Source organism: Syngnathoides biaculeatus, chromosome 18 (assembly GCF_019802595.1).
Source record: "Syngnathoides biaculeatus isolate LvHL_M chromosome 18, ASM1980259v1, whole genome shotgun sequence".
Classification (NCBI taxonomy): domain Eukaryota; kingdom Metazoa; phylum Chordata; class Actinopteri; order Syngnathiformes; family Syngnathidae; genus Syngnathoides; species Syngnathoides biaculeatus.
In genome coordinates, this window is record NC_084657.1 from 4,522,942 (window position 1) to 4,550,598 (window position 27,657).

Sequence of the window (27,657 nt, forward strand, 5' to 3'; positions counted from 1 at the left end):
AGGACACTCAAGTAGTGATTGTCATACTCGGTCGGGACTTACGTAGGTTCGGCACTAATTCAAGAATAATTATTGAGGGGAGCGCGTGACGTTACAGAAAGAAAACGAGAGAAACAACTCATAAATCAAGCCTCGCCTTCTTTTCCTTTATACGGCGGTTCACAAACGGCTATACAGATACACATACAGATTCTGCACACAAGTGTGATATGTAACACGAAAATAGGAAACTGTCAATGACGAATTCGTCTTTGGGTTATAATATATTATATTATGTGGCTTGTCAGTCTTCCTCTGACTCCGGAAAGATCTCGCGCTAATAATGGTTTCTCCGTCGATAGGCATGTAAATACCATTGAAATACCCCTCGCTGAAATACTTGAAGCCCTGCTGTCTGCTTTTCAACGATATTTCACTGTTAGCTAAGAACGCGAGTAAGAAATCAGCCGGTAAATCGGACAGTTTCGCTCTGTTCTTTTTTTGATGCGCCGCCCTTTTTGCTAATTGTTTGTCTGACGTAGGCGCACGTGGCATGACGTCACTTCAGGAGGCGTGGTTAAGTGCCCTGTACGGAGGGGTCAAATACTTTTGAACTGTAAAGTGATTTTAATCGCATGATTCAAAACTCCTCTTGAAGCTCGGGACTGAATGACCTTTTCGTGTCTGACTTTATTAATGTCTGAGAATGTGTCATTGGGAGGTTATAAGAGGGCCAGTCAAAGGGGAACCGCCAATAAACAATTTCAAGATATTGTAAAATATGTAAGGGAAAGCAGGCTAAGTGTGGTCAAAGGTGAAGAACAAGTCTGTTTTGATTTGTGATGAAATAATGATCCCAAAACATGCATGCGTGTTTGGAAGACTAAATATTGGAGAATTGCTAGATTGTGGTTGATCTTAATGAGAAAAACAAAACACAAACTGAAGCAGTTGTCTTTTTTTATTATTATTATTATTATTCATGGCTAAAGTGTATGAACTCCTTTGCACATATGTAAATAAGGACACAAATTCCATCCATATTTCTGTGATGGATTACATTTCTGGACATGATGATCTCCAGTGTTGTAAATTTCATCAAGATGGCTGTTTATCAAAAATATTCCTTTCACCCTTTCCTCTTTGAGAGATCCAAAACTCCTGAGATGAATTTATGGAAATTGTTGTTGATTGCCTCTGAGATGCGATTTTAGAGAGGTTCAGTAGAAGGCCTGGGTCTGTCCCTTGGGGGTCACCACGGTCAGGTTGCCTCTGGCATCTTGGTCCTTCTCGATGGCCTCAAAGAGTGACTTGAAGTTTCCTGCTCCGAAACCCTGGAGAGAGAACACACCCACGCAGATGACTAAAGGACTTTACTTTGATGCGGAATATTCTCATGAGGACGTTAAACACGTGGATATTTTCATAGCCCGTCTTTGTGTCCTCGTCTATACACTTGGCAAGACTCTCGGGAGACGTCCCGAGGAGAAATAAAAGCGCCAGCGGGGGGGTGCAACCCAAGCAGAGGATCCAAAACCTGGTGGTGATGCGCGCAGCCTTTTAATCTGTGCCTGTGATTGATTGACTGAACTTTTAACAAGTGGAATCGTGTCAGAGTCCTCGCGATGGGTGGGAGCCATAAACAGGTGTTGAGCCTGCCCAGCCTCTTTTTCGTGGCGGTGAAGGTTAAAAGCTGCAGGTGTTCAGCACCGTTTAACATTCTACCACTTGTCTACCACACTATGTGGATAAAACTGTCAGTTCTCAATGCTTATTCATCATTGGCGGTAGTAGGAGGCCTTTTGTGGCCTCGTTTGTCAAGAGGAGATCCTGTTCCGAGAAACTTGCCTTACAGTAGATAGCATAAATTGTACTACATGTGGGAGCAGTATGAAGACCGTAATGCGTCTAAAAAAAAAAAAAAAAAAAAACAATCATAATAATCCAAAAATATATCATTGTCAGGTATTCAAAGCTTGGAATTTATATAAGTGGCAAATGATCCGCTGTCCCATTACTTGAATTTGTTTCGTGCATTTGTATACTATAAAGCGGTTTTAAACTTACAAAGTGGTTGTTCCTCTGGATGACCTCCAGGAAGAGGGTGGGTCTATCCTGAACAGGTTTGGTGAAGATTTGGAGGAGGTAGCCCTTGTCATCAAAGTCGACTAGGATTTTCAGTTCCTTGAAGAGAGAGATACAATTATTCATATTTGGATGGCAGCAAAAAAAAAAAAAAAAAAGGCAAATGTTACTGACATGAAGTGCCCTTCACCTGCAAGCGGTCGAGGTCTTCCTTCACTTTTATCTTGGCTGTTTTGAGATTCTCCCTCAGGGTGACGTAGTAGCTGTCAGGTGCTGAGAGGAACTCCATTCCCCGGGCGCGCAGGTTGACAATCTTTTGGCGACGGGTAAAGACACAACACGTCTTTACCCGTCCGTGATGGCAATCGAGGTTTTTGCGACTTACTGGAATTTTGATGAGGTACAAACACTCACCGCTTGAATGATGTTTGATGTGTTGAGGGCAATGTGCTGAACACCTGCACCTCCGTTGTAGTCCACATATTCCTGCATGTACACAGGGAGAACCAAGATTTTCTCAGTATTGATTATATTATTAATATGGAGCTTGTGCTTGTCTGTGTCCCCACCTGTATTTGTGACTTCTTCTTTCCTATTGCGGGTTCATTGATGGGCATCTTAATAGTTTCTTCGTAGTTGGTCACCACAATGGACCTGAGTGAACTGTACTGTGTGTGAATCTGCTTATCATCTATGGACCAGAACCGATGGAACATCAAGCACTTCTGGTACCTTAGAAGTGGGGGAAGTATGAAAAAAAAAAAAAAAAAAAAGAAGACATCTGGGAACCTGTTTTTCATTTTAAAGGCACGGACGGAAGTTGAATTCGGTCCAATTTTGAAAGCACCAAATAACACCACAAGAGAACCGATTTCAAGTCATGAACGGGAAAGCCCTTTAAAGAGCTTTTCAAGGTGAGTGTGTGGGTTTCCCGGAAAGTTCAGGTCAAAGACACAACTAGAGTTTCAAAATAGGGTTTTGAGCCAGGGTTGGGTTTTCAAATTAGGGCTCATAAGCAAGCAAACAAGTTACAGGTTCAAATTAGCATTCACGTCTGCGGGTGCACGTTTGTGTCCGGATTGCATTGTTCTTTAGTGAGTCCCACCAAGAATTTACATTATCTAAAGGCCTGTCCTTTAGCCATTTAGCCATCTTTCCCTAAAATTGGTTGAGTATTTTTTTTTTTAGCTATTGCAATAAATAATTGATGAATTGATTCATGGTAAAATAAACAGTCACATATATTCTGCATTTATTTTTATTTGATTTTTTTTAAACAATTTATTGACGGAATCATGAAAACAAAACCATTTTAAATGTTTTTATTTAATATTATTTTATGTTAAAATGTGTGAGTTAATTCTAAGTGTCATAAAGAAATGAAAACTTTATGCTGAATTAATATTTTTAATCAACTATTTTAAGTACAAATTTTGACTTATTTTTCTTTTTACCTCAGGTGCAATTGAACTGTCCCATCCTTTCATTGTAAAAATTAAATGTGCCCGCAGAACCCACTCTGCTTTGGAATACAAGCTAATTTTATTTTTTTCGATCAAAATCCGCACTTCTTGCTATGTACCTGCCACACAACTCATGAACTACATACTGTACTGTATAGTGATGCAACTGTATGCGCCTGTAGTGCTTTGGCCTTGTCCTTTGGACGACTGCGTCAACTGCATGTGTACGTGCAGTTCCGCATGGTCCTTACCAGTCTGATATTGGCACCATTTGGTCATCTGGCTGGTTTCCAACTATGTGATCGATGAATCTCAAACCTCCTTCTGGACTGCAGAGAAAAAGACAAACGAGAAAGACAACGCTTTAATGGTATTTTGGAGTGCGTGATGAGCAAATATTTTGAATTAACGCCCTGGATTTTTTTAAAATAAAATAAACAATAGTTAAACTATTTTTAGTGACGTCAGATTTCTTAAATAGCTTTTCATTCATTTGTTGTGGACAGTATATGTAATATGTTGAGGTGATTAAACATGGAGATTCTTTCACTATCAAAATGCTTCCCTGAGGAAAATCAAAACTACAGCTTGCAGATTATTAATAAGCATTCCATTCTCCTGTGATTTTTTTCCCCCGCCATTATTTTACTGCACTAAAATATATGCATACGTCTATGTGTTGAATGATTCTGGTGTGCCGACTTCACCGGCCAGATGCAGGGCGCATGCAGACAAAAAAAATCATAACTGTCACAGTCAGATCTATGGGCAATTTTCTTCAATCAGCCTCATCTTTTGTTTTGTTTTGTGTGCTTGTACCCGGTACACACGAAGGCCAGAGCTGTGATTCGAAAAACAAATTTTGAGGCAGAAGTGCTGCCACGATTATGTTTCATTGCAATATAAGAATATATTCTTCCCGGTTATACTCAATGCCGCGTGATATTAGCACTGTCATATTAAAGACACTCACAGTGTGGCTAAGAGTGGATCTCGAAACAGAGGGTCTTTGTAGCCAGGCAGGAACAAGCCTTTGTAGGGCCCCAGGTACTCAATGAATGTGTGTGTGGTATCGCCATACTGCAGACAGAGCATGGGAAGCATTGCGTCAATGTTTCAATTCTATGGCTGCATTCTGTTCCATAAGACATTTTTCAATGAGTGTTTACACACCGTCTGAACCACGGCATACTTGACCCTCCCGTGGATGTCCTCCTCGACCCAGGGATCCTTCACAATGACAGCTCCTCGCTGCTTGGCCGTCTGACAGTGGAAATCGTGCAAGACTTATTAGTACGCGTCTGTCTCCACTCTACGGGGGCGCCTGCGTGCCCCCCAGGAGTTGCAGACAAATGCAGATACGGAGCTTACGGAGGCTTCTGCCGTCTGGTGGAACTGTTGCTGGCAAAAATGTATTACTATAAATTATTTGCAGTGATAGCGGCACGGTCGAGCAGTTGTAGAGCGTTGGGCTCACAGTTCTGAGGACTGGGGTTCAAATCCCAGCCCCACCTGTGTGAAGCTTGTATGTTCTCCCTGTGCCTGCGTGGGTTTTCTCCAGGCATTCCGGTTTCCTCCCACATCCCACAAACATACATTCGTTGGAGACTCTAAATTGTGAGTTGCGACTGTTGTCTGTCACCGTGTGCCCTGCGATTGGCTGGCAACCAGTTGAGGGTGTACCCTGCCTCCTGCCCGATGACAGCTGAGATGGGCTTCAGCACTACCGTGACCCTCGTGGGGATAAGCGCCTCAGAAAATGGCTGGATGGTCATGTTCAGCGTTATGTTGAGACCAGCCCAAAAGGATCTCTAGTCACCCCACTGAATATTCTCTGGCACTTCTCCTGCGCTTCAAGCTTGGAGTTTCCACTGTCTTTCAAACTTGTAACACTTATGCATATGTCGAGTCTGTATTTATTTTGTGTTTGCTCAAACCCCTGATTTGACCTTGGCTTGGATAACAACTTCAAAGTTTACCCCTGTTTTAACAAACTATCAGCCAAGAAGAATGCCTAATAGGATGCCAAAGTTATCATGTGAGGAAAAAGCACTAACCCCCAAAAAATTTAATAAATGACTGGACACACTCACTCCCGTTTTGGCTCAGTTTGTGTCCTTAAAAGAAAGATTCTTCCCGCTTGTGACCTCTCTGAAGTTGACACAATATTTGCATTAAGTCTGAGTAAACATGGTATTCCTGTTCATTTGTTTCCATTTACCATAAACCTTGTGCAGTTACAGCGGAGACTCCGAGGTCGAATGTCTCAAAAACAAAATGCTGCGAATGTCTCTAAGTTTATCCTGGGATTCAAAAGATTCTCATCAAATCTTGTGAAACTGAAAGTACATCTTTTGTTTCATTACTTTTTTTTCTGTGATGCTACTTCTGAAGATCAAAGTGTCACGAGAACTATAGAACCAGAAATTATGAATCAAGCAATTGTATCAATTACAATTTATGCTGTAATTTATTCTATCAAGCGTATTCTTACATAAATATATTACGCATTATGACTGACATAAAAACAACGTCATAACTTTATTCTGTGGAAAAAGTTGCGTCAATAACTGCTCTTACGCTGCCTGCCGAAACATGTTCTTTTTAGTAGTACCTATAAAATGGCACTGGGCGGTAGCCTTTCTCCGCAAACGCATCACGTTATTGTCTGTCAAACATCTTTATAGGCGAACTAAAGCAAGTCAAAACTTTGTTGTATTTAAAAAGTGTATCTTCTTCATCAGTTTTTGTTTACTTATATGTATTATATTAAATAGATAAAGTGTACATTCAAAACATTGTACATAGTCGTTTATAGGCTCCTCACAATCAGCATCCACATGTACTTATAGAGTTGTGAGCGGATGCAGATTTCATTTTGTGGCGCTCGCTCGCATCATGACAATGATGACACTTTCACTCTTTGCTACACTTCCTCTTATTGCCGCGGCGAATTTTCGGTTTCGCAATACTTCTTTTTACATTTGTATGACAGCTGAGAAAGTTACATAAAAGGTTCCATGATGCGACAGACAATTGAATGTACTTGAAAATCACCCAGCGTTTTGCATCCAACGCCTTGAACTAAACAGGTTAGCAATCGCGGAGGCAGATTTCACTTTTACCTTAATTAAGAAGTCGCAGTCCTCCACTTGGAAGGCGATGTCTTTGGCTCCATCCCCGTGCTTCATCAAGTGCTCTCCCATCTCTGACAGGACATGCCAGCATGTTGATATTTCCCAAACACTTCATAGTTCATGTACTGTTTTCACATGTGCGTTCGCGAGCTCCTTGCCTTCATTCCCGGGATTGAGTGCAGATTCAAAAGCAAATATGATCTGTTTGGAGTCGAGAGATCAGTCAAATTAGAGGCTGGGTATGCAGGGAACGGCCGGGATTTAAGGATGTTGATGCTACTCTACCTTATCTTGCCTGATGACATGTGAGACGACCTCTCGACTGCCAGTCTCCAAGCCCTTGTACGCCAGAGGCTCGAAGCCCATCTTGTCACAGTAGAAGGACGCCGCCTGGAGACAGAACCATGAAGCTAATGTCAGCTCATTAATAATATTGATCGTCCACCTGCATTTGTGTTAATTATGAAAATGGCAATATTACACACACAAAAACGGGATCGTTCAAAGGTCTGAAGTGTGGCTTATGATGAAACTAGAGTGCACTGGGTAGAAAAACTAGTTGGCGCAAACAAGGTTAGAAAATGATTTACCCACAAATAAGCAAATTCGTTATTTCCAAAGTGTGTTTCAGTCTAGTACCTCTTTGGATAAATCAGGACCCAAGAAGTAGTTCTCACTTTCAAAATGGTGGTGTGCCCTGATCTAGACAATTTTAATCAACTATACCCTTCAAATACAGTAAATGTACGTATGAATAATTTTGGATAACTTTGTTTGAAAATGTGAATCTCAAATAAAGTTCTTATAGTGTTTTGTAGTGACATTTCCTGCTGCAGTAATCAATTTCAACCAATCCAATTTGACTTTGTTGTTTTTTTTTTGGGGGGGGGGAAGAGTAATGCAGGCAGCAATACTTTTAGACTCAATTGGGTTTTTTTTTTTTGTTGTTTTTTTTTTGGCAGTACTCAGCATTTACATACTGACCTGTTTGGCATTTCCCACCCAGAAGGTGATATGATGAAACCGGACAAATTTTCCCCTTTCATGCTTTAAAAAAAAAAAAAAAAAAGAGAGAGACGGAATACATTTTTGATTTTACAGGATAAACAGAAATCAATGGTTATATTTAGCATCTGCTGTTTGCTAAAAGTGAATGATTGATTCTAAAATGTACAATCAGTCCTTAAAGCATCACACTTTTGTTTAAACTTACCTTCTCTCCTTTATCAGTGTAGCTCGTCTAAAGAAGAAACCACAAATATAAAGGTATATTTCCTCTCATTATTTACAGTTTGTGTCACCATTTGCAGATCTGATCACATTAATTGACTAAAATAGTCTTACCATGCTGCGATTGGAGCCTCAGTTAAACAGGAGTAACATCAAAATCATCGTCTGTGTCTCTGCTGCTGATATGCGACCTGATGGCAAGCTGTGATTGGTCATCGGATATCTACACCCACCTGTCCAGTGTCCACCTCCTCTTCCTGTCACTTTTTTGGAGTAAGTTCAACTGTTGTCATCCGTCTTGCGTCATACAACCCCCACCAAGAAAAAAGTTCAATCATCCTCAATGCAAATTGTAAAAATGTGCACATTTATCCAGTCAGTGTACTGAGTAAGCTGTAAGGGACCCTCAGCAAGTCAGCCAAAGGTCCCCCCTAAATGCTCAGGGCCCTGGGCCATGACCTCTGACAAAGTCGAATGGTCCAGTATAGGTTTTGTTAGTGTTTTATCACGCATTTGGCTTCCTTAACAATAGACATGGTTAAGAGGTGTAGTCACGGACTTTGTAATAGCGACGACAGGTATCCTGATAGGGTAGTTGGTGGAGTTCAATTCGTACCCTTTCCAAAACCAAAGACCGAGTACGAAAAATGTCTTTGATGGATCAAACTTTGTGGAAGACCGCATGATCAACTGAATCCATCAACCGGAACAGATATGTTTGCATGAAGGTAAGCCCTATATTTGATTTTCAATACATGTCTCATATAAATGAATTAGCAGTTCTTCGCTTGCATAACATAGCGACGTGTGAATGATTGACACACTTGATCTGTGTTGAGCGATATTTTGCGATGATCTGACTGCACAAACGTGTCTCTTTGTTGCCGGCTAGCGAGCTAAGCTAAACCGGACTATGTTTGCACGAAGGTATGCCCTATATTTGATTTTCAATACATGTCTCATATAAATGAATTAGCAGTTCTTCGCTTGCATAACATAGCTACGTGTGAATGATTGACACACTTGATCTGTGTTGAGCGATACTTTGCGAGGACCTGACTGCACAAACATGTCTCTTTGTTGGCGGCTAGTGAGCTAAGCTAAACCTGACTAGCGAGTCCTAAAAGCCTTCGACGTGCACCAAGACACCAAGACTGAAGGAAGGATGTTTGAGGACACTAAAGTAGTGATTGTCGTACTCGGTCGGGACTTACGTAGGTTCGGAACTAATTCAAGAATAATTATTGAGGGGAGTGCGTGACGTTACACAAAGAAAACGAGAGAAACAACTCGTAAATCAAGCCTCGCCTTCTTTTCCTTCATACAGCGGTTCACAAACGGCTATACAGATACACATACAGATTCTGCACACAAGTGTGATATGTAACACGAAAATAGGAAACTGTCAATGATGAATTCGTCTTTGGGTTTTAATATATTATATTATGTGGCTTCTCGGTCTTCCTCTGACTCCGGAAAGATCTCGCGCTAATATTGATGGTTTCTCCGTCGATATGCAAGGAAATACCATTGAAATACCCCTCGCTGAAATACTTGAAGCCCTGCTGTCTGCTCTTCAACGATATTTCACTATTCGGGAAGAATGCGAGTGAAAAATCAGCTGGTAAATCGGACAATTTCGCTCTCATCTTTTCTTCCTGCGACGCCATTTTTGTTAATTGTTTGTCTGAGGTTAGCAAGCGTGGGGTGACGTAACTTCAGGAGGCGTGGTTAAGTGCCCTGTATGGAGGGGTCAGTTGCACGAATCATACCAAAATCATGACTACATTCTTTGGAGTTTGTCTGTAATACCCACAATTTCCACCAGATTATGCTACAATCCTCAATGGAGGACAATTTGCATTCATCCATCTATCTACAGTATCTGTCAGTTTAGAGAAGTGTACTGGGAATAGTGTCCTTGTTTATATCCAGGTACTTTATTTTATTTTTATTTTTCAAAACTCTATGGTACTGTTGCATCCCAACACATACGTATTCATCATGTAAACCTATGCACCTAACATAATTTTCACTGTGAGCATGGTAGGCTGTTGAAGATTAGATTCCCATCAGCCAAACAAGATCATGCTATTATTTCTTTTGGTTTTGAACGAATTAATTCAGAACTCAACAAGTATTCATTTACACAAGAATAACTACCATGATAAAATAGAATAAAAAGCTAATTTAAGAGAGCTGTGGGTGAAGTGTGTGTGGGGGGGGGCACAAACATTTTTGTGAGCGGACAAGGATGGATGTTTAATGTTTTTGTAAATCAATAAAGTGATAAGAGAGTACAGTATGTACAGGCGTTCCTCTTTCCCAACATATGTTATTACAAACAGCACAAAAGGCACACTGAGTTCCCATGGAATAATGATTGCTCCCCCCTGCCCCCTCCTCCAAATTCTCCCCCAATGCACGCACACACTAATTGCGTTGGGTGGAACATACTGATATGGTTTTTATTTTGGTAAAGTACAGTATGTGGTAATTGTTTTATATTGGTAAGGGTATTATTTTACATATATATTTATGGTTATGCGCTATATTCTCCTATTCATGCTTAAGGTTTTTTTTTTTGTTGTTTTTTGTTTTTTTTTTGCATGCCTTTCTTGCGCCCGACAATCTATATGTCAATCTCTGCTCTCCAGACTTCTGGGTTCTGACACACACAATGTGCATAACCTGGAGATTGGCGCACACACCCACCAGAAATACGCAACTCAACAAAGTTGACTGTGAATCATGGAAAACAAGAGTTTTGTAAATGTCATAGAAATGCATCCATACATCATCCATCCATCATTCCAGCCTCAACAGTGATATGCACACCACTGAGTCTAATATGGTGCACTTTTTAGGGGAGCATTTTTAAAAATTCTGTATGAAATAAATCCAATACAATTTTTGCAATCAAAATAAGGTGTTTAGACTGATAGTTTATTTTGAGGTCTCCCAATAAAAAGACTGCTGTGCAACCTCCCTTATGTCACAGACCGGGAAACTTACTTTCATATACCAGTAATTGGCATCTGACATAAAATCCAATGAAAACAAACGATAAAATATCTAACTCACCATTGCTTCATTACAATAACTGTAGTTGTAATAGTTGAGCAATGTGCTTACAAAAAACAAAAACAAACAAACAAAAAAAAACAACAACTCCAAGCTACCAACAGCATGTTTGAAGCAGAAAAGGTGGTCCCGATTTGTTCGCCAATTGATGTTATATAATACAGTATGTCGACTTTCGGCCGTAATGTGAGCGTAGGTAAGCTCCCCCATTTAGTTTGCAGGTGAGTAAATGACATATTTAAGTGGACGGGTGAATGCGCGTAGCCAGAATAGTAAACTGCTGAGTACTTTTTTTTTTAAGTGTTTTTCATTCTAAATATGTGATGTAATTATATTACGTTTCGATTGGCAGATTCTTGATAGGATTCTCCCATTTGAACTCAGCCGAAGCCCTCCATACCCGCTGTGTAAAACAATAAATATTCCTTCTTTTGCCACCAGAGGACGCAATTCTGCATGACACGAGAGCTCAGTGAATAAAACAAAGATTATTGTGGCGTTTCCTTGTTTATGAGTTTAATTGTGGCGTCAATTCATTGCAATTAATTAATCCAAAAGCCCGATCGTTCAATGTGGTAAGAAAATGCATTTAATTGCAACATGGAGACATATTGTATGTGTTTGTATATTAAAAGAACGAAACATTGCTTATAACACTGGTTACTTTCACAGGCTAAAAATATCAGTGAAGTATATCATAACAAACATCGGGTTTACGTGCAGTGTCGTGTGGCTCCGGACTGGTATTCAGGAGCATCCGAGGTCAGTTCCCGACTGTACCCGAGGCCAACCAACAAAAATAACACTCCATACGCAGCATACCTATGACAGAGGCCATACATCATCACTGTATCATTTGCTTTGTGAGCCAATGCAAACATTTCTGTACGTGGGTTATACTATTTCTGTTTCATTTTCTGTTAGTCTAGAATGCAAACAAAATCAAATTGTTAGTGAATTATTAATCTAAATGATAATCATTGATAATCACTGAAAGAAAATTACACACGCTTATCACAGTTTAAGGGCAAAATGTGTGATATATATTGACCTTTGACATAGCTTCTCCAAAAAAGATCAATAATTGACACTAATGTGAAATTCTGATTAAGGTTGTAATACTTAATGTTGCGAACTCTCTTTTTTTAAACAATATATTTATTTGATTTAAGTCTCTATTGTATTGATGTTCATTATCTCTATTCTCTTATTATATCTATCGCGATTTCTCACATTTTGGACAGCATGTTCTTTTTTTTTTTTTCGGTCATATGCATGGCTGAGTTCAAGCGCAGCATCGCGTACGTGTTCCCGTTTCTGCCGCGCTGTGATTTTCTATTGGTGGGCTCCGGGGTTCCATTGACACGTGATTGGCTTTCCTGTGGGTGTGTATGAGTTGCAAGGTTCTGCATTATTCACTGTCATTGGCCATTGTGAATCTTCTTTTGCAATTGGGCTATAAGATCTAGTTTTCTCTCTCACGATAGGCCAACATGCTTGTCATCGCACAAGAATGCGGAAGTCGTGCAGTCTACTGAGTCACCGTCGTGTCAGCTGATTCTCCTAGTAAGTAACTTGATTTAACTTTTAAAATGATGTAACTTGACAGTAAACTCTAAACACGTGATATTTTATGAACGAGTTTCGGGGCATGTATTTGAGGACTTAAATCAAGAGCCGCTTTGGAATGTACGGGTGCAGATTGGTCAAAATATGCAGCCGTAGTCAACTAGTAGTACCCGGGGCCGGTAATACCTAGCTTAACATGCTAACGTCTGCAAGCACAGCCCACTTCAATGGGATACTTTCCCTTTGTCTACTTATCGTATTATGTGTGGTACGAGCGTGGCAACTGATCCATGCTATTATGTCTTTTCACTTGACATGTCTCTAAACTTTTTTTTTTTCTTAACAACACCTGTTGTTTATTTTTAAATTGTGAGAGGTACCTGGTAAGTTACGTGTCGCCTGGTTACTACTGTAGTAATAGTACTACGTTTACCAGGTATTGATTAGCCTACGTAAAGAGAATGTCATTTAGAGGAAGGTGCAGTTTTCGACTTTACCAACTTCGTGCACTTGACAAGACCACCCCCCCCCCAATTACTATTTTTCCGCCCAATTTTGGGAGGGCGTCTGCTGTAAAATTTTGAAGTTTGGGATCCAAATCTCGGCCAAAGCCTTCTTGTGTGAAGTTTGGATGTTCTCCCCGTCCTTGCACGATGTTTGCATTTGTAGCACTCGCCCCCCCCCCCCCCCATAACATGCACGCAAGAATTGGTTAATGACTCAAATTGGTTTATTTTATGTGTGAGAGCCGCAAAGTCAGCAGGCTCAAGCTCACCTGTGACTCGAATGAGAACCCCGGTTTCGAAAAATAATGGTTGTTGATAATTTGTGTGCGAAAATTAAAATAAGAGTGGAATACCTGCTAAATTTGCTGCTGAAGTAATTATTAAGAAGTTTGTGTTGCCAGAAGTGCTGCAGTTACTCAATTTACCAATTGCTTACTAATTTGTCAAATGAATAAACTATTTTGCTAATCAAGTGTTTGGTGGTCTTGCTTAAAATAGAATTGTTCAAACTCTCAACAGTGTGTATACTCATTTCTGTAGTTCTTAATAAAGGCAGAGTGATTTGCTTTGAGTTAAATCAAAATATGACAATTGCAAAAATTTCCTTTGACTCTGGGTTCAAATTTCAACATTTTTATCGATATTTTAACAGTTACGACCCAAACAAGTAAATAAATCATTGTGCATTTTCCTGTTTCATAAATTTGAATTAATGCCCTGTTTTTGAATAAAGGGATGGAATTTTACTTATAAATAATGTAGAGTGATTTTGTTACGTCATAAGCTGCAGGCCCGGCCAGTTACCATATTGAATACATTCCTGATTTATTTTTGTACATCTTTTGCAAAAAATACCTTAGTTGATATTTGGTAAAAATCCATAAGGAAATGGAAAAATAGGTTTAACTAGGGCTTCACTTCTCTAAAAAAAAAAAAAAAAAAATGGAGAGGTTTGATATGTCCAAAAAAGTTTGCCTTATTGTCCAAACTTTAGTGTATGGGAGTATCTTAAAAAAAAAAAAAATAAATAAATATATATATATATATCCTTAATTGATCCCACTAAGGAGGAATTCAACATCTAAAAATGCGCATCATGAAAATGGTGGAAACATTTTTGTAAACAGTTTTTACACTTGTTCAAATGGGGGGGGAAAAATTTATATATATTCGTCAAACAGATTAAAAATGTTTTTCCAAAGATTGGTTCCTATGTCATTTGTATTAGAAATCATTGATTGTTTTTATGTACTTTCTTGGTGGTAAATTTTGGGTGTTCATTGGCTGCAAGCCATTGAGATCAAAATTCTTAAAAAATGCAATCATGAAATGTTTCATTTTACTGAATCTATGTAATATATGAAATTTACAAGTTGAAATAAACTACTGATATAAGATGTTTTCTGCAACATTCAAATTTTTGGAGGCACCTGTGTATAAAGCAACCAGAATAGTCACATGCTGAACGTCTTGGGCTCTTGATTGGTTTATACAAACTAAAAAACTATAAAACTTATATATAAACTTGACACACCAAGGATCAAAGCATCGAGTGTACACATTTTGCATTATTGCTATGCAAATTGAGTTAATATAAACTTTTTGTCTGACTGCATTTATTGCTTTTTACTTTTCATGGTCAACTTATAATAGTCCTTTCCTATTAAGTGAAGAAGTAGAATGCCCAGTACTACTGCTTGTTTCACATTGACAAATTTGGCAGTGAAAAAGTGGGAGGGAGGCCAGGGTAAGTACTAGCCGCAGGGAGGCGGAGGGGGGTGTGTCATGCCCTGGATTACACTTTGTGTGTGTGTGTGTGTGTGTTTTGGGAAACTGCAACGACTGCTACTTTGCAAGGCATTGATCTTTAAACTCCAAAAAATAAGTTGTCAAAAGTTTCGACATACAAGCCTCGGACCCAAGGACTTGCCGGTTTGTCGGGGGTAAGAAGTTGACTTTAAGATTTAGCATGTTGGTGAATGAGTTTCTCCCGTCCCGTCCCCCCCCCCCCCCCCCCCTCTGTGGAGCTGTGTGTAGATGGTGGGGGGGGGGGGTGTCTGAGGGGAAAGCGCAGGGAAGTGAGACAGCAGCTCTGCACTGTGAAAAATGTCTTTTTTTTTTTTTTTTTTAAAGTTTTGCTTGGTCCGCTGGTTCTGCATGACATCAAGGCCAGAGTGGAACAAAGTCAACAGCCTATGTTACGTCTCCCTGTGTACGTGTGTAACATGTTACACTCTGGTCAACTGATCTGTTCTGCTCACTGCACTGCCCGACTTCATCGGAAACCTTTGAGTTGGAACTCAATACATTTTAGCCTTGCCAACATCAACCCTTCATTGACGATGAAAGCAATGTTTGAAGAAACATTTTAGTGTAAAATAAGTTAACTGTTATAAAAACATCGAAGTCTTGAATTGAAAAGGTACATTTGCATAGAAGTGGCCGGGTCTCTTGAGTGTCTTCTCACTCGTCAAGTGTGAAATTAAACAACCAAGTCAATCTTTTATCTGTGAGTTTCTGAAAATGTCTGAGTAAGCCGTTCTACACTTCTACCCCATTGTTGCGTAAGAGTTGTGGCTTCACGCAATATAAGCAGAGCTGTAGTGAGCGCCGTTGGTTGAATGGGAGTGCAACAGATAAGTGCTAACTAAACATTGTCATATTTGATTGCTCTATGAAGTTGTTGACATAGTGGGGGCAAGTATAGTGTTCGCGCATCTACGTCATAAAAACGTGATTTTTGTTTGTTGCCATATTGCCGGTCAAACAAAGCATTGTTGTAAGTTAATTCCGTTGATACGAAATGAAAATGTCTAATAGCACGACACCCAGAGTTTTGTCCGATACCGTTAAACATTTAGAAGGTGATGATAAATGAAGGTACGTGGAAAAAATTAGAGACACTTGGCATAGAGGATGCATATTTAATGCTGAGGCCGATGTTTTTGCCGAGAAGAAATTTGACTGTTAATTCGCTTTGTCATACAAATACTTCGTTGCTGGATGTGTTCCCAATCAGGAATGAACCCCACATAGTGATGGACACACTCAGATTTTTCAATACAAATACCAATATTTAAATAAATGACCCCAAGGTTTTACACAAATTTGCATTCATTATTACTGGGGAAAAAAGAAATGTAGCCTCCTACACTGAAACGTAATGCTGCCACACGTTAACCTCTGTAAACCTCTCTGTGACAGATGGTTTATTATATTTTTAAATACGCATTGTTCTCAAATGAGTCACCTTGGGGTTGTAAATACTTCCTGATAATTTGTGATTGAGAATAATAATTATTACCTGAAATGATCGCTACACAGGCGTGTGTTTCGTTGGGCACAACCCATCCCCTTTAATTGCCGAAATCCATCGATCTTTTCAGTTCGTATTTTATAGAATATCTTTTGATATTGTTATAATCTCATCTATTGTGACAACCAACAACACAACGGGTGTTGGTCGTTGTTAAAATTCTGCTCCTCTTAAACGACTCCCATGCACGATCTCTATAAATTTTGCCGGCGTGTCACTGGACACAATAAATTGCTACCTCCACAAGTTAAAATGCTTTCATCCACTGGAAGAGGTCGAACAAGAAACTGCAAAACATAACCCGTCGGCTGACGAGATCTATCCCACAGGTCGTTATAGTAATCAAACAGACTTGTCATTGGCTCATGGCCCCGTCACATCATGACGTTTTCAGCGTTCTATAGCGTTTGAGGAAACGTTGGGATAGCGCCAGAAGAGCGTTGTTTGAACGCTAGTGAACGTCAATGATCGCTGGGAATCGTCGGAGAACGCCAGTCTGGGAAAAAAAGTTTTTGAATATGCACAAAAGTTCTCACCGAGACCAGCGTTCATCGTTTAATTTTAAACGCTGCAGAATGTTCAAGAACGTTCGTGGAATGTTTTACTAAGGTTCGCCGAGCGTTGCATGCGTTTGGCTATCGTTAGTCAGTCGTAACGCGAGCTTTATTTGGTTGTTACTTAATCGTTTGCTTTGCAGTGAACAACTCACTGGCAACCTGTCAACGACCACTGAACAATCCCGTAGCGCACACAGCGTGTAACTAAAGTCAAACGAGCGTCCATTGAGCGTCATTCGTGCGTTTCCCGAACGTCCATGCATCCGGGTATACAAACCGATGCTTTGCATTCTTACTTGCAGCGCTAGTTGCTGAAGTCCGCACCCCATTTCCACATCAGTGTAGCGGTTCAAAATACTGATAGCAGATAGCCAGCAAGAATGATTTTGCGGAAGCAACTTATCGTGCAGTTCCGGACAGCCACGTCAGTGACAGTGGCAGTACAGTCAAGAGCACCAGTTTTTATATAACGTGTGGAGTGGAAACATGGAATTAAGTTACTTGGCTCCAGTCTTAAACATTCATTAACCTGCATGTCTCTCAGCAGTACTTGTTCTGTCTATATGTGGAATCCTCACCCATCACTGCCCGCTTGTAGTTTTCAACAATTGCTTAAACTACTTTATTTTTTTAATCATTATTATTTTAGCGGCAGTTTTTATTCTGCACCCTATACTTTAGACCAGGGAAGGGCTTCTTTTCAGTCTAGCTCTTTTGCAATTCCATGCACACTATTCGACTGCCCACGCACACACCTACTGCATCTCAGTTTTTTTTTTTTTGTCCCGTCCCGTCCCCCCCCCCCTCCCCATGTTGGCAGGAGTTTTCAGTGGCAAGGCCAAGCCCAGCAGACAGGAGGAGAGGGCGGGACAAGGAGCACCCACGCCTTACTGACTTCAGTATGGTGAGCCAATGACGAGGGTGGTGTGGGTGTTTATTCCAAATGCTTTTGCTTCATCACTGTGTTCTCTATTCGCACACACAAATATTCCAGGACGTGCTGCCCTCAAACAGGAAGTGGGACTCCACTCTCACATGCCCAAACAAAATGCAGTATGTTGTAACATGTTCAGCAACAGCCTGTACTCCTTTAGCTATTCTCTCTGTATCATAATGTAGCCGTTTACTAATCCAACAGCGGTTCAGTCAGTGACACGATGTCACATCCCAGACCTTAACACATTTTATCCATCTTAGTTGTTGGCTGATATCCTATTGAGGGATCTCTCATTGCTTCTGTCACAACACGTAGTGGTCTTTCACATTGCTTGACTGACTTGCTTACCCCCTACAGTGGAAAGGCGCAGACTTAAAACAGTAGGTTTGTTTGAATTGGTTGCTCGTATGTGCCTCATGACCTCTATTAGCATTACTTTGAGAGTGCTGAGGTTAGTCAATTTTATCAAAGTTACTCATCATCACATGTCAGTGAGCAAACTTGGAGCTGTTAAAAATGCGTTGAACCTGCAATTTATTACTGTCAAGTTCAGGGGTGCCCACACTTTTTTTTTTTTTGCCCCAAGATCTACTTTTCAAACAGCAAGCTTCTCACAATCTACCGACAGGGGGAGCAGCACATCTCAGGCATGAGGATTTCGGCAAGTATGGTAACTGATCTTTCGGTTCTGTTGATTTTTGTCGTGGGGAAACGATTTTATATTCATATTCTGCACCTCAGCTTTATCACCTCACCTTCTTCATTGGTTTCGGCAATAAATTCTTCAGATATAGTCCTCTTTAGGGACACAGTCTCTTGTCTTTTACGCTTAGCAACCGACATGTTTGACTAGCCTTTGAGTGACCCGGATATGAATAACTCGACCTTGCGTATGCGTAGCGCAGAAGCGGAAACCGGTGCCGTTTGTAAACCACACTGACAAAGCTGGGCGTTTTAATCATTACAAATAAAGGGGTTCGTTTTATACAGATTGTTGTATTTCGTTGAGAACTTTTTTTACATTCCACACGTGGGCGAATTTTATTAAAAGTAAGCCCTGAGATCTGGGAAACGGACTTTCGGTTCCGTGTTTTCTAAGTCTGGGTAACGACACGGTAATGCAACGATCGTTTCCGTGTAATGCTCACGGCTGCATCTGCCGTGTTGAAAGCAAGTCGCTAAATAGGAAACCAGCTGGCTAGACGAGGCCAGGATTGGTTAAACTGATTGTCAGTCAGTCTAGCCGTGCGATCAATGTATTGGCCACAACCTGAATCAAGCTTAAATGGCACACGTTCAGCATCAACCATAACTGGCTCAGAGATTGACTGGTAGATCGCGATCGACGCATTGGACACCCCAAGTCTAGATGCTAGTACCATATTTAGTTTTTTTAGCTTGCCTTTATCCGGTGACAAAACTGTGACCAAGATCAGCACAAACGGAAGTGATTAGAAGATAGTCGCTTTAAAATGGACAAACACATTGTCCCCTCTCGCTCTCAAATTTACATCATGTGACTTAATTATTCTTTAAAATGTGTAGCTGCTGAATGTTAATGGAAAATGAGAGGTTTACCTTTTTGAGAGGTCAATGTTGAGAGACATGTTTGTGAATTTACAATGTCTTGAGTGGAAAGATGGATGTTCCCATAATGTCTGTACTGGAATTGATCCGCAAAGTTAAAGTTGCTTCAGGGTTTACCGAGCACAAGTATAGTGGCTTTAAAGGAGGGGCGAGAAAATTATGGTCAGTGGACAACCTATGACCCGCTACATTCTTCAAACATTTGCATGATCAAGTGCTGTACATTTGTAGATTCATAACTATGCCACATTAACTAATACAAATGATTTATTCATTTCTCATTAATCATTGGTTCATTGTTTTTAATGTAGAAATATATTTGTTGAATGAATGTCATAAAATTATGCAATTATCTTTATTAAAATTCTTACATGCGCATTTTAAGCACTAACATTTGCCTTTACCAACTAAAGGTTCACGAATGTGTGGTCAAATGCTCTATGAAAGCGTTGAGCTTTTGTCTTGTTAACAAGGTGTACAATACTGCTGTCTCGAGCATCATCAGCAGTCGGTAGTGAGTTGCAGTGCGTCAAATGATGTGGACTTCAAAGTAAAGGTAATGAAACTCACCCATTTGGCTCTCTGACTGGGTGTCCCACTTCATTTATAATTTTATTTATGAAATACTGATAAAGTAAAACAATATTATAAATGTGTTATGGAAGTAACTGGTCAAGCACTATTGCTGCATACTGTATATCTGAGGTTTCTGTATTAATATGAAAACAAGTAGTGTGTTTGTTTGATCTTGTTGCAACTACTACCTGTGGGGTTGTCATTTTTGTCATTTTTTTTTTTTTTTTTTAAACAGGATAGCGACTTAACAACAATATTGCATGTTTCTCATGCCTCATGGAAGCCTTCTAGGGACTAACACAGCTGCTGTATTTCCCCCCAAATTTGCCTGAAATGCTCCATAAATATGTACAAGTTCTCTCATGCCACAACTGGTTAGCAGTATGAAATAACTGAAAGGTCACTATTTATAATTGAAATGGTGAAAACATGACCTCTAGTTTCTGGAGAGATAAATGAATACATTCAACATGTTGCCCAGTTCCTCTTTGAAAGGAAGGGCATCATCGTAAAAAGACAAAGCCAGTCTCTTTGCTCTTTCTCAGCCAGTATTTCGAGAGAGCAAACTGTGACCAGATTAGGAACAAATTATTTCAAAAGACATGTAGGCACAGCATTTATTCAGCACAAATGGGAGGAGTGGTGGGGGGGGGGGGGTGAGATGTGTGTCCCAAAGTTCCGGTCAACTGAGTGGACAGAATGCAAACGTGGCGGGTCGCCCAGTGCTTTGCTTTTATGGGGCATTCAATCAAGCAGTTAGTTTAATTGGAGGCGTGGTTGATGAGCAAATAATGTGCCCACCCATGCATGTGAATGAGGGAAGACAGAACCTAGTTTGTCCAGGGTGAGCCCTGTCCCAGCATTCAGTTTTATACATTTTTCCGCAGTGATGCCACACTATGCTTTCACTCAATACCTGCATTTGAGGTGGGTTTGGCTCATTTGATTTATTCAGTCTCCCATTTTCTTTTAAAGATGCAACATAAGCCTTTAATGGAGTGTGTGGATCTATGAACGGTCCTGAGAATATTCTGTCATCCGGGTCATTTTATTCTCAGGGCAATGACTCTCCCAACTGAATGTTCTGTTTTTATTTGAACATATTTTGCCTTCCATCCACACAGGCTTCATCAGTTCATGCAAGAAGACTTTGTTCAGACTCCCTACCATTTGTACCTTGTGTGTGTTACATCATTCTTTTGTGGTAAATTAAGTTTATTCTGAAGAGGTGTACCCCCGCAGATGGGTTCATGTAACCAATTTTAGTACTCATGGAAGCTGATGAGTCATGGAATAAATTGAGGTTTTCAGAAATCAAACTAATAGTGCAATCAATTTTCTAACAAATGTCATCTTTAGGTGAAAAATCTGCTAAATCCTGTCTTAGAAAAAAAATAGAATAAATTAAATTAAAAATGGTGCTGTTGCATCAAATTAGCAAAAACAATCTGCTGAGCTCATGAATTATGTTCTTCAGGACATTCAAATAAGGTGAAACGTACCCTATACAACTTTACAGTTCAGCGAAATAAACAAACCCGATCACAAAAAAAGATGCCCAGTTGAGTTTGTCCATTTTGTGTTTTGAAAATGTGTACAAGTTCGCGATATAGCCATTGGTTTTCTCATTAGCTGTCCATCCATTTTCTGAGATGCTTATCCTCACAAGGGTCGCGGGAGTGCTGGAGCCAATGCCAGCTGTCGTCGGGTAGGTGGCAGGTTACACCCTGACCTGGTCGCCGGCTAATTGCAGGGCACATGGAGACAGACACACCGCACTCACAATCACACCTAGGAGCAATTTATTTATATAAAATTGGAGACTGTAAATTGCCCCTAGGTGTGTTCATATATGAACTATTGTTGTAGTGAATGTGTAATGGTTTCACTTCCCAGTTCTTTCAGGTGAGATTAGAAGACATTTTGCTCCATGGGTAATGGGATCCTTTTAATCCATTCTTGTGAAGCAGCGATTAATTGCTTCCAGCTTTCTCACTGAAACAATGAAGGAAGTATTGAGTTCATATTGTTTTTCAACTCCTGCTGCAGTATTGTAAGATGGATGTCAGCATTGAAGCTGGGACAATGGTGTTATTTTATCCTGGCTCGGGAATTGTGTATGGTAATACTACCCCTTAACATTTTAGAGCACAGGCTACTGACTTTTTTGCTGGCCCACTTGACTTGCCTGTGTGTTGACGATGGTATATGTTTTGAAAAGACTTATTTCTACCTCGGTATCTGAAAGAAATCTTCTTTTAATGGGAAATTTTCCTTAAAATGGATCCCTGGAAGAGGTATTAAATTACCTGGAATTGGCTTCCCATTTGGGGAAAAGTATTTTTTTTTGTCTTTTTTTTTTTTTTTTTTTTTTATGTTATGACAGCAAAAGTTACATTCCATTTTCCAGTGAGATGTACCTCTCGTTTCGCCGGTGCTTTATGCTATTGTAGACACAGCCCAAATGCTGCATATCCTGTATGTTACGTAATGTGAAGTCATACAGCTGATGGCAAATGGAAGTCACGACAGCCAGTGCAGCAATGAGGCGGTGACTGATGAGGTCTTGGTGCGTCTGTGTTGTACGGGACAGTATTAGCACCATTTAAAATATTAGGACCTTCAGAATATGAACAAAATGCTCTCCCTGAAAGCAGCCGAATGGTATTTTGTCTTTAGCCACATTCTTAGCTAGGGGACAGGAAGCGGTGGAGTCTATAGAATGCTGTGTCACTGGAGATCTCCGCATAGTCACTTTCTTCAGCAACCCCTCCCCTTCCTATCCGCTGCAATGCAAGTCATTTTTTTTTCCCCATGCCCAAATCACGTGCTATTTGTGAAATTATGTTGTGCTCGTGTCCAACCATTTATGAGGATGAGTGGTTCAGCTTCCACTGACATCTGTGTGTGCTTTATCATCAAGAAAAACACGTTTGGTGCTGCATGCATAGGAGCCAAAGCATCCTCTGTGCGGCGGCACAAGTGCCCGCTGTGCCTTGTCTCGTTGCTGAGGGAGCACCGTATTTATGAAATGTCGGTGAAGGGTGAACAAGGAGGGAGTGGGGGAGGAGTACAGAGATGAGAGGGAGACTGGAGGAGAAATGTGAGCGTGTGAATCTGAGAGAGGGATGTTGATGCTAATGCAGAGGGTGGAGCTTGGTTGCCATCTCCCTCTGCTTTGCCATCTCTCACTGTCCTCATGTTTTTCCCCCTCTGTCTACTTACCGAGAGCATCTGCCATCTTTGGTTTTCGCCTTAACTTTGCTAACCCAGTGGACTGTTTCCCTGTGTTTGTATCTTTTCGGATTATTGGGTCTTTCTCAGCTGTGCAGCAGGGGCCGACTTGACACATGGCTTGAAGGGGGTGTGGTGCTTTTGAATCCTTCACTTAAGACGGACCGGCGTGTTATCCCGCAGCACTCCTTGAGAAGCGGTCAAGAAGGAGGGCGCAGAGGGGAAGCGCAGGGCTTCGTAGTGGAAGAGGGGTTGAGAGGATCTGGTTAAGAAGAATGGTGGTGCCGGCTCCTTGTGCGGTGGTCGTGCTGCTCCGCCATAGGCTGCGTGTCATCCAAGCACAGCCCCACGTCACCTCGACATGAGCGTGGCAGGAAGGCCATCCTGCTCCATGCTCAACTGCTTTGTAAGTCCAGAGGTTGTTTTTTAATTATTATTTTTAAATTTCATCTTTTAAATTCCTGACATTTTCTTTGGTGGTAGTAGATCAAATCCCAGCTCACCCAAACTTGCTAGTGGGCCTGCCGGCTAATCACTGAGGGGTGGGTGTTACTGCTCGGTAGATGTGAGTGCTCTAGCTCGTGTCTTGTCATGTTTAAGGTGATAATGAAAAAGCGACTTATTATTAAGTCATCATGCCACTGCGTTGTGTGACAGGCATCTGGGCTGTCTGCTCACGAATCCTGATTGGACGTTAGGAGGCTGTCAGTTAAAATGTGCGCTGCCGGGATGAAACGTGTTGCTCTGTCACTCTTAGCGCTCATGTACGTTCACTGCAGTACAGAGCAGTGCTCAGTGTTGGGATGTACCAAGCTATTAATGACAATGACTGATACCGAACAGGTGGCTCACTGAGTTTCTATCTTTGGTCCTGGTGATGAAAAGGGTGACAAGGGTTAGGAATAGAACTTTCTCATCTATGGATTTTTAACTATCTGATGAACAGTTAGTAAACCTTTTGTCATGTATTTTGCTTGAAATTCTTGGTCATATTCATTGAACACTACACAGATATTTCAATTGTTACACTGGGTTTTGAAAGGGTAAATACTGAGGAAAGTTTACATTAATTCCTTTTGAAACAAATGATTGTCTCTGGAGTACCTACCCACGCTCACTTGTGAAATTAAACAAATGTTTAAACGTTTGGGAACTGTTTTGAATTATGGAAAGTGTCAGCTATTTTACGGCCCCTTTTGTTGATGAAAACTAACGTTTGACTTTACAACATAACGTGATGCTCATTCATGTTTTCCTGCATGTATATTGGGACTTGTGATCCAGGATGGCTTAAATTGCTCTACATTCAGAAGCGGCACTTTCCATTGCATATGATGTAACGTTAATGAATTCATCCCAACACCAAACTGTCACCATTATTTACAAAAAAACTAACTACAGAGGCAATGGTCTCAGTAACTTAACTAACTTTTTAGTGCAAGTATAAAAGAATTAACGCCACTGTATAATAAACCAGACACGTAGTGCGATGCCTCACCGAGTCATACAGTCCCTTGTGAAAGTATTCGGCCCCCTTGAACCTTTCAACCTTTCGCCACATTTCAAGCTTCAATCATAAAGATATAAAATTAACATTTTTTTTTTTTTTTGTCAAGAATCAACAACAAGTGGGACACAATTGTGAAGTGGAACGAAATTTATTGGATATTTTATACTTTTTTTTTTTTTAACAAATGAAAAAACTCAAAAGTGGGACTTGCAATATTATTTGGACCCTTTACTTTCAGTGCAGCAAACTCACTCCATAAGTTCGGTGAGGATCTCTGAATGATCCAATGTTGACTGATGATAAATAGAATCCACCTGTGTGTAATCAAGTCCCCGTATAAATGCACCTGCTCTGTTATAGTCTCTGTATTCTGTTTAAAGTGCAGAGCGCATCATGAAGACCAAAGAACACACCAGGCAGGTCTGAGATATTGTAATGGAGAAGTTTAAAGCCGGATTTGGATACAAAAAGATTTCCCAAGCTTTAAACATCTCAAGGAGCACTGTGCAAGCAATCATATTAAAATGGAAGGAATATCAGACCTCTGGAAATCTACCAAGATCCGGCCATCCCTCTAAACTTTCACCTCGAACAAGGAGTAGACTGATCAGAGATGCAGCCAAGAGGCCCGTGATCACGCTGGATGAACTGCAGAGATCTACAGCTGAGGTGAGAGTCTATTCGTAGGACAACAATCAGTCGTACACGACAGAAATCTGGCCTTTATTGAGTGGCAAGAAGAAAGCCATTTATCAAAGATATCCATAAAAAGTATTGTTTAAAGTTTGCCAAAAGCCACCTGAGAGACACATCAAACACGTGGAAGAAGGTGCTCGGATGAGATGAAACCAAAATCAAACTTTTTGGCCACAATGCAAAACGATATGTTAGGCGTAAAAGCAACGCAACTCATCGCCCTGAACACACCATCTCCACTGTCAAACATGGTCGTGGCAGCCTCATGGTTTGGGCCTGCTTTTCTTCAGCAGGGACAGGGAAGATGGTTAAAATTGATGGGAAGATGAATGGAGCTAAATACCGGACCATTCTGGAAGAAAAGCTGTTGGAGTCTGCAAAAGACCTGAGACTGGGACTGAGATTTATCTTCCAACAGGACAATGATCCAAAACATAAAGCCAAATCTACAATGGAATAGTTCACAAATGAACATATCTAGGTGTTAGAATGGCCAAGTCAAAGTCCAGACCTGAATCCAATCGTGAATTTGTAGGCAGAGCTGAAGACTGCTGTTCACAAATGCTCTCCATCCAACCTCACTGAGCTCGAGGTGCTTTGCAAGGAAGAGTGGGGAAGAATTTCAGTCTCTCGGTGTGCAAAACTGATAGAGACATACCCCAAATGACTTGCAGCTGTAATTGCAGCGAAACGTGCCGCCATAAATTAATACAAGGGGGCCGAATAATATTGCATGCCCCACTTTTCAGGTTATTTTAAAAAAATTATCCAATACATTTCATTCAACTTCACGATTGTGTCCCACTTGTTGTTGATTTTTGACAAAAAAAAATATATATATCTTTGTTTGAAGCCTGAAATGTGGCGAAAGGTTGAAAAGTTCGAGGGGGGGCCGAATACTTTCACAAGGCTCTGTAAGAGAGGGAACAATCAACAGTTTGAAGGATTTGTTTTTTTTTTTTTTTTTCTGAATATCTTGTTTTATGGATATGTTTATTATTGTCTAAAATGAGGCATTATGCTGATTTTAAGTCAAATATAATTGGAATACAAACATGTAAGGTTTATGAAAGTCATTTTTACCTTGGACACCCATTGAGAACTGAAAATTTTGCTGCTCGAAAGTGTGTCGATCATAGGAAGCTGTGATTACATTCACCCGTGTCCTTGCTTGGAAAAGGAACATATTGGGCAAGTCTCCTTTAACATATTACAATATTAGCAAACATTGCCGCAGTGAAGAAGGAGGAAAAAATATTTTTCTGGTGCTAAAGCTGTCAAAGAACAGAACACAGTGCATGCCTTGGCTGTTAAACCTTTTTTTTCCCCCCCTTGAAACTAAATTTAAATTACAGCGCAACATACCCAGATGTCATTGAACAGCAATGCTACCAGATAGTTGGGATAATTTTGAGTGAACCAACAAACTTCAGCATTGATGACTTAATGAAACCATTTCTTTGTTTCTGTGACCACACGCACGCAGAGATTTCAGTATTTTATATTGCTTTTGAAGTGTCTGCAGTTCTGCTGAGTCATCAGGTCTTCTTCCACGTCACTCGCTGTATAATTTATCTGTGCCCTTCTAAATGGATGAACACTGCCAGTCCTTTCGTGAAATTGGCTTGTAGCATATTGCTCTCATTGTCACCATCTTTGCAGTGACACTGCTGCTGTGAAACCCTTTTATTGACTTTCTCCACAATATGCTTTCAGAACAAAATGAAGCTGTTGGAGTTGAATTGAAAATATTTTTCCTCTGCTTATGCACACAAACAAAATTAAGACTGCAGATGAGGCCAAATACTTGATGCCTTTTGTTTTCAGCTCTGTATCTCTTACAAGTACCTGTGCATGCTGTTCTTTTTTGGGGGGGTCCCATAGCGTATATAGACAGCATGGTACATTACTCGTTTGCACATCTGTCTCGTAGTTATCAAAATTGAAGTTCGATTCTCTGAGAGCTCGAAATTGTCCATTTGTGTGAATGGTTGTTTGTTCTCTTCCCTTAAACTGTGCACCACTCCAACTTGTATCCCACCTTTCACCTGAAGTAAAATCCAGCTCACCTATTACTAAAATAAGGACAAGCTTTGTGGAAAATGGGTGAATGTGCAAATACAAAGATGCCTGCAATGCTTGTTACTCAAGCCAATTGTTTGTATCATCCTTTTCGAAACACTAGTCTCCT

The 27,657-nt window shown here is 40.4% G+C and overlaps 2 protein-coding genes across 10 annotated transcripts in view; one reads left to right on the top strand and one right to left on the bottom strand.

Annotated features, from left to right (window-relative positions):
* Positions 1-926: 926 nt before the first annotated feature.
* On the bottom strand, positions 927-11,763 carry hpda (4-hydroxyphenylpyruvate dioxygenase a). Of its 2 annotated transcripts, none has more exons than XM_061802812.1 (15): positions 11,696-11,763; positions 8,009-8,191; positions 7,878-7,904; positions 7,649-7,711; positions 6,950-7,054; positions 6,823-6,865; positions 6,653-6,735; positions 4,701-4,790; positions 4,501-4,607; positions 3,779-3,856; positions 2,634-2,796; positions 2,479-2,550; positions 2,255-2,377; positions 2,047-2,163; positions 927-1,313 (listed from the first exon to the last, which is right to left on the bottom strand). In XM_061802812.1, the coding sequence occupies exons 2-15, from the start codon at positions 8,009-8,011 to the stop codon at positions 1,200-1,202; spliced, it is 1,188 nt and encodes a 395-aa protein (XP_061658796.1). In that variant the 5' UTR covers positions 8,012-8,191; positions 11,696-11,763; the 3' UTR covers positions 927-1,199. The 2 variants fall into 2 exon arrangements, with proteins under 2 accessions (XP_061658796.1, XP_061658797.1); XM_061802813.1 differs by having other exon boundaries at positions 8,009-8,085; positions 11,696-11,751.
* Positions 11,764-12,250: 487 nt separating this feature from the next.
* mtmr4 (myotubularin related protein 4) overlaps positions 12,251-27,657 on the top strand; it is a 41,561-nt gene continuing 26,154 nt past the window's right edge. For 2 of the 8 annotated variants that reach the window (XM_061802685.1, XM_061802687.1), the window contains exons 1-2: positions 14,863-14,996; positions 17,747-17,830. Coding sequence is in view for 6 of the 8 variants with exons in the window: in XM_061802687.1 (XP_061658671.1) it covers positions 17,828-17,830 (3 nt within the window). In the remaining 2 variants the exon portion in view is untranslated. Of the gene's footprint in view, positions 12,364-12,465; positions 12,545-14,862; positions 14,997-17,746; positions 17,831-18,449; positions 18,534-25,190; positions 25,440-27,657 lie in introns of those variants that run through there. The other 6 variants (XM_061802679.1, XM_061802682.1, XM_061802681.1 and 3 more) reach the window with 6 other exon arrangements.

Excerpts from the sequence above, each read along its gene's own strand:
- hpda (XM_061802812.1), bottom strand. Across the intron at positions 2,551-2,633 it reads AGAAGAAGTCACAAATACAG|GAATATGTGGACTACAACGG; the intron begins GTGGGGACACAG and ends GTGTACATGCAG. Across the intron at positions 2,164-2,254 it reads AAGACCTCGACCGCTTGCAG|GAACTGAAAATCCTAGTCGA; the intron begins GTGAAGGGCACT and ends TCTCTCTTCAAG.